The 7,625-nt window shown below is 39.1% G+C and overlaps 1 protein-coding gene across 1 annotated transcript in view; it reads left to right on the top strand.

Annotated features, from left to right (window-relative positions):
- Positions 1-330: 330 nt before the first annotated feature.
- The window catches only part of LOC148516673 (major facilitator superfamily domain-containing protein 8-like), a 171,041-nt gene continuing 163,746 nt past the window's right edge, over positions 331-7,625 (top strand). The window contains exon 1 of the mRNA XM_088479762.1: positions 331-763. Coding sequence (XP_088335888.1) covers positions 739-763 — 25 coding nt within the window. The 5' untranslated portion in view covers positions 331-738. The remainder of the gene's footprint in view (positions 764-7,625) is intronic.

Here is a 7,625-nt window from a genome sequence, read left to right as displayed (position 1 = left end):
CTGGGAAACTGCGTTAAATAGTTAATGATAATTGGGCCTGTTAGGGAGTGCTAAAGGGGTTATTATGGCTAGTTATTAAATGGAGCCCATAGACAACATAGGTTTGTAATTGTATTCAATAAATGAGCTTTACACTGCCACTACTTTCTTTGTTTTAAAAGCTACACTATATAAAGAAACACAGTGATCGGACATGCCTGTGTTGGAGAAATAACGTTTGACAGCAAAGACTCTCTGTATCTGTAAGTGTCTCCGCGTAGGGAGTGGGACTAATAAAGCTTTCTTTATTCAAGCTTGCACTGCAGTCAGGTTTTGCTTGTGGGACTTTAGCCTGGCGCAGTAAGAAGGACAGGAAGAAGAAGGGGGCGTGGCCGGCGTCAGCTGTGTGTGAGAGCCTGTGAGCCGGCAGCAGCAGTGGTGGATGGATGCTGCTGTCTTTGCTTTATTTGTGAGCAAAGGAAAATCTGGCAGCAGCATATCAGGGAATATTTAGACATTGAAATAAATACGACTAGCCTAATACACAGTGCATGCATATGCAGCCAGTCAGATGGTGCAGAGGCTCCATCTGTGTCTGCAGTGAGAATTACTGTAAGGGGCTTTTGTATTAGCCTGAGTGCTGCTAGAAGAGAGTGGATGCTACTAGCAGTCGTGAAAAGAATCTGGACAATGCTGTGTAGTGGGGTGATAATCTTATTTCTTTCATATAACTAACACAGAGAGCATCTGAGAGAGCACATGGATCCCCAGGCTGACACTGACAGTAAGATGATGAAATGTACTTATTGTTTATTGTTGTGTCTGACAGGTACATTCAAGAGTAAACAATGCCCAAAATGTAAAACTGCACTATAAAATAGCTGGAAAAGTGGTTATAAATGAAACAAAATGAAAACTTGGGTGCAGAAATATGAGTCTTAATTAAAATGGCACTTATACATGGTGATAAGTGTAATTGTTTATTGCAGCAATGTAAACAAATAAACAAAAAACCAATGACCATGATTTATGAATATTTGATCATCATACAGCTGTGTGATAGTTCCCATGGAAATGAACAAAGTTCTGAGTTGAACTGCTGAGTATATGCCTAGTTTGAGCATCCAGTTAAAGTATTCTAATAGTTTTTTGTACATAAAAATATAACTATATTTTCGTTCCATTTCCCCCAGTATTTATTTTTGTAGGGTATCCTGTTAAAGTCTTGACAGAAGAGGCCTTTGCTGCAATACTTGATACAGTAAATAGTTTCAACCTGTGTACATACTTTAATGCTGTTGGTCTATTCATCCCTTTGATAAATAGCCCCCCTCATCCTCTGAACTGGAATAATTGTTTTCTTAGGCAGATTGACTATCCTGAAAATGCAATCCACAGGGTTAGTACAAGCTTGTCTACTATGTAATATGGCCTGGGCTTATTGTAGTCTGTATTTAGGTGGTCATCTGTGTTCTATTTAAAGCCCTTTAATGTGTGTTTTACTATACTTCATGTATGCAGTATTAGGAAATGCATAGTAATAACTCTCATTTCTGATTTTTTTATTTTTTTTAGCTAAATGGTTGCCCGATGTAATCCACAATCTGGTTTTACATATTTTAAATAGGCCACATTGCATAGGTCACATTGCAGAATGCAATTGACATGATCAAAAAAATCCTGTAGTTAAAACATACATCAAACACTGGATGATTGTCATTACCACTGTTTTGGAGTAGAAGTACTAGGTAATACGAACAATAGTTATATGTAGTGTTGCCGCTAGGCTGCTTCAGCAGGGTGCCCCGTCTGATTTAAAGTAGCTGAAATGCTTCCTGCCCTTATGGCAGCACCCCGCCCAAAACAGCCATCCCCATCCAAGGGTGGCAGTATCCTGGGGAGGGGTAAAAAAGTTCAGGTGAAACAAATATGTGAATATGTGCACGGCATCTATTCACACTGCGGGGAGAGCTTGGGGCAGCCCACCATCTCTGCATTTTTCATGCAAGTCAACTGGGCTTTGGCTATAAAGATTTGTGGCAGAAAATAGTAACTGAAGGTTGCCTATAGGGCTGCTACTCTTTCTTGCCTGCCCTTTTCCAATGGACAGAAATCCAATGTGAGGTCCAGTGTTGAGTGGCAGTAGGAAGCTATGTACAGCATCTAGCAAAGGTCTCCACTGTTGCGCGTAATGGATTATCCACTAAAAAGGGGAGAGCACAGTAATAGATTACTAGGAAATCCCGGCGGTAACAGCGTTAGTTATGGAGGATATTATGGATACTAGTTACTCAAGATATTATGGAGATGATGAGTGGATCATTTGAGGGTACTTGTCTTAAAGAATTATGATAAATATGGTGGAACAACCTCTTGTCACAGCAGTCTGAAAAATGGCGTTAATCTCCTTTACCAAGAAGTGTTAGGGCACCACAGTTGACACATAGCACTTCCATAGGACCCAAAGAGTAGTATTGTGGCGAATATTTCATGTCCAATGTAAGCGGCATATCAGTTGATCTTCTTAGTTATGACGATAATATTCTTGACTATAAGAATTTTGAACTGCGCGCTCTGGGCGACCTGTAAGGGTTCCACCACATTGACGTCCTCGAGGCCCGCCTCTAGGCATGTTTGGTGTAAATAAAGAATGAAGTGAATAATGAAATAAAACAGCAGTCGCGATTGAGGTCCCCACAAGACGCGCTGATATATGTGGCTGCAAATAACTGTCCAGACTACCCAGCAGGTACACAGGGAGAGTTCAGTAACTGATAGTTTCCAGACCGCCCAGCAGGTCACATGTTCCAGGTCACCCAGCAGGTGCACAGGGAGAGTTCACCAACTGTCACATTTTTCAGAGCACAATGGTGATGCATTGTAAATGGCAGAACAGACGTTTTGCCACATAACCCCGAAACGAAGCTACCAATTACAACGCCAATATTTTTCTGCAAATCTACAGACCAAGACCTTTCATTTAGTATATGTCCCCTGCTCAGACAATGGCATCATAGAAATATGTCACTCACGAAAAGTCATCCTACTGCTATTAATATATAGATATTAAACAACATACTTTTAAATTCAATCACACAGTAAAAGTTTTACTAGTGATTTAAAAAGTCTCATTACACCATTGATGGGTAACAGGCACAATCCAAGAATTGACTGGCCACCCTCAGATCCATGATGCTTTGTTGTCTCGTTTGTTGAAGCTTGTTTAAAAGGCCTACTGATAAGTTATTACATGTAGGTGTCTCTTTCACTAATTAAATGTATTATTTCTACTTCCTATTGAGCTTGAGAGTAATGTGCCACCCTTTTGAAGGGCATCCAGTGCAGCCCCCGAAGTGTACCAGGTTGCCTCTGGCTGCTTTCTATGGGTAGGCTGCATATGGTTTGCTAAAGATACAATTTGCATGTTACCTGACTGACCAGTTCAACACATGCAAAAATAGCGTGCTGACTGCTATTGGCATATAATTCAGCTAAACCCAATCAAGTACTCCAAAAATGATGTACAGAGCCCAAAACTCCCCTGATCCATGGTACCTGCAGTTTTCAGGGGGAGATGTACAGTATCAGTTCCTCTAAAGAGGACAAGTGGAGAACTTGCCCATAACAACCAATCAGCTTTTAACTACAGTATCATTTATCTAATACATTCTATAAAATGATAGGAAGATATTGTGATACATAATACAACAATGTCATCCCATGTTCAGAAGACACATGCAAGCATATCAAATCTAACATTCAAAATGGTGGGTACTTGTTATTTCAGCACAGACTGCAGGTTTTACTAATGTAGTGTGGCCTCCTTAACACAGTGATATAAAAGATTGGTCACCTACACACAAATGCACATCCAAACCCTCATCAGAAAAGCATATGGGCCGTAACTAGGGTAGTGCGGCCGGTGCCATCGCACAGGGCAGGGGGCACTGTTCGAGCCTGTTAAATATCTGTTTATTATCATTCTCACTTGTAGCTTCCTCTTATTTCATCCCCAGCATCTCCTGGCCTCCCCTATCTCTTCCCTGGACCTTCCCCATGAGGCCATGCCCCTTTTTTGGGTGCATTATGTCCCTTTGAAAAATTAGGGGGGCGCCAATGCTCTTTCTGGCACAGGGCACCAAAAAGTCTAGTTACGGCTCTGCCTTGTGCTATGGATGTGCAGTTTCTTGTACCCGTTTTAAATAACACTTGTTTTATGTAGTGCCTAGTACCATAGTTAGTGGCTTTCTGGCATTGTACAGTGGGGGCTTGGCTACTATGATGCAATTCAGCGCGAATCGCTTTATCTGCCGTCCATCTGCCAGGTCTGGGAGACTTGCCCACTTTTCCGGGTGGCTTGAAGCGCCATCCGTTTTTTGAGAGCCATTGTGGGAAAGTAGGCAAGTATGCTAGTACCATTTTGGGTACTCCTGAATTTTGGGCAGGAGAATAGTATAGCCTCCTGCAAATGTTAGTTTGGGAGATTAATGAGGTTATGGCCACAACCCTGCAGCACAGTGCTGTAAATCATGGCATTGTACAGTACAGTGGCGATGAGGATGTAGTGGCATGGTTGACTTAGTGAACACGTTGACCTTTTGACTGTCGACATTCATAATGTGTCGACCTTCTAAATGTATATAACAGATGGTCAGTTAATTGTAGTTGCAAATAACTCTCTACGTTACACCTAACAGACTAAAAGACTACATTACTACATGTATGGATAAATGCTTTGTATCAAGCTTATGGTTACAGTTTGTAGACACTGTTCACAGGTGAAACTTCAGAATAAAGAGGTATATTCCAAGTAGTCCAATACTGATATCAGAAGATAGAATTTTGGGAACTGAAATTTGGTTAAATTTCCAGGTTGCATTTGTGTTGTACTTTGTAAGATGATAAACTGTATACTCATCGGGATGTAGTCTGGAACCCGACGGTCTGTTTGCCGACCGCTGGCTTCCAGACGGCTTTATCCCGACTAGGGCCGAAAGACAGGCGTCTAAATGTAGATGCCTGTAATTTGCCCAACGTCGGGAGACCGGCGCCCGGCATCCCGATCGAGCGGATGCCTGGCGCCGCAGCGGACAGCCACGGGGGGCGGAGGGTTAGGTCTAGGGCTCCCAGGGGGACTTAGGGTTAGGCACCCCCCTGGGACGTTAGGATTAGGCTAGGGGGAGGGAGGGTTAGGGTTAGGCATCCCCGGGGGGAGGTTAGGATTAGGCACCCCCCCGGGGGACTTAGGTTTAGGCAGCGGAGAAGGGGGGGTTAGGCACCCCTAAAGAGGGTCCACACAGATAAAGAAAGAGTTGTCTTTTTAGATGCACAGTTAATATTAAAATGTAACTTTTATTAGTATTTTAAAATATACATATTTTTACAGTCTGTGAAATATTAAAAGAAAAAAAGAATGTGATCAAAGAATTAGAAATAGTGCATTAAAATAATTATTATGGCTAATACAAGTCTGTATATCTATTTTCCATGAAAAATTATATATATATATATATATATAATAGTGGTTTATATTGTTATTTATATATGTATTTGTCAATTATTAATTAAAGCCACTTATTTCTTCCTATCAGAGTTGTTATTTATTCCACAGTCAGATTGTATCAGTGTGTAATCAAAATTACATAGACAGTTGGTAAACCTTGGATTTCTAGTTATACTGGATACATTTGTAATTCTTGTGCTTTTTGACATAAATAGGCAGATTGAACACAAACTATGTTACAAATAGGACTATACTCCAGGGAGTCAGACAACTCTCCTCTTTTCCATCACTATGTGTACTACATTGGTTATTCAATCACATCCACTCATATGTTCCATTTATAAGTGCACAGAATCCATATATTGGTTGTATATCTCAGGTATATTAAATATATTTAAATTTAAATTAATGGTTTTGTTGTTCTCTATGTATTGGGCTTATCGGTTATATTATTCTGACGTGAAAAGACTACTAATAGTGGCAGATGCAGCAATTTTATATAGAGTCCATATTATTCAACCATATTAAGCTGAAGGATATGGCTTTTATTTAGTCAGTATACATGCTATACTGCCTCTTCAGTGTTGCTATTATAATCAGCTTTTGTTAATCTGGACAGTGATACTATTAATTCATTGTTATTTAGTGCTACAATTGTGTTAACCATATGTTAGTTTGTACATATACATATACATGTACTGTGCTTGTGCTAACAGCTGACAGCACCAGCTTCACTGTATCAGATTGCTCTCTTATCTGTCCAACACTAACTGGTAAAGCCAACGTACGTTTCACATGAGACTGCTTTTTTGCCTTGAAAAAGCAGTCTCATGTGAAACGTACGTTGGCTTTACCAGCTGTACATTGTCTGTATACATGAAAATGACTTCCTAAACACTTTATAGTGGCAGTATGTTAGTGTTGGACAGATAAGAGAGCAATTTGATACAGTGAAGCTGGTGCTGTCAGCTGTTAGCACAAGCACAGTTCTACACAGCAGCAGGAATAAATCTCTCCTTAGACGGAGTCTCTGAGTTTTACATAGCTGTACCAGCGTGATATAACATAGTGCATGGGACACTCACAATCACCTAACAACTGACCCATGAGAATCCATCAGCACTATTTACTTATAATAATAAGTGAGTGATAAACTTGAAAGAGCGTGTCAGTGTTTGGTACAAGCACAGCACCGCATGGTATAATAACAGTGTGGTATAAACTCAATGTATGAGACATTTATTTCTCACAATCACTTAACAAGTTCCCACTGGTGGTATAACGATTGGTCTGTAAGATTTTGTCTATACAATTCTGACTGTGTAACAGTGGGAAATACAACAAGAGAGATAGCTTATAAGCTTTATATTATGTACAAACTAACATATGGTTAACACAATTGTAGCACTAAATAACAATGAATTAATAGTATCACTGTCCAGATTAACAAAAGCTGATTATAATAGCAACACTGAAGAGGCAGTATAGCATGTATACTGACTAAATAAAAGCCATATCCTTCAGTTTAATATGGTTGAATAATATGGACTCTATATAAAATTGCTGCATCTGCCACTATTAGTAGTCTTTTCACGTCAGAATAATATAACCGATAAGCCCAATACATAGAGAACAACAAAGCCATTAATTTAAATTTAAATATATTTAATATACCTGAGATATTGATTTTATACAACCAATATATGGATTCTGTGCACTTATAAATGGAACATATGAGTGGATGTGATTGAATAACCAATGTAGTACACATAGTGATGGAAAAGAGGAGAGTTGTCTGACTCCCTGGAGTATAGTCCTATTTGTAACATAGTTTGTGTTCAATCTGCCTCTTTATGTCAAAAAGCACAAGAATTACAAATGTATCCAGTATAACTAGAAATCCAAGGTTTACCAACTGTCTATGTAATTTTGATTACACACTGATACAATCTGACTGTGGAATAAATAACAACTCTGATAGGAAGAAATAAGTGGCTTTAATTAATAATTGACATATACATATATAAATAACAATATAAACCACTATTATATATATATATATATATATATATATATATATATATATATATATAATTTTTCATGGAAAATAGATATACAGACTTGTATTAGCCATAATAATTAT

Source organism: Taudactylus pleione, unplaced genomic scaffold, assembly GCF_031769625.1.
Source record: "Taudactylus pleione unplaced genomic scaffold, aTauple2 ptg000244l, whole genome shotgun sequence".
NCBI lineage: Eukaryota > Metazoa > Chordata > Amphibia > Anura > Myobatrachidae > Taudactylus > Taudactylus pleione.
This window is presented reverse-complemented; position numbering and strand designations above follow the sequence as displayed.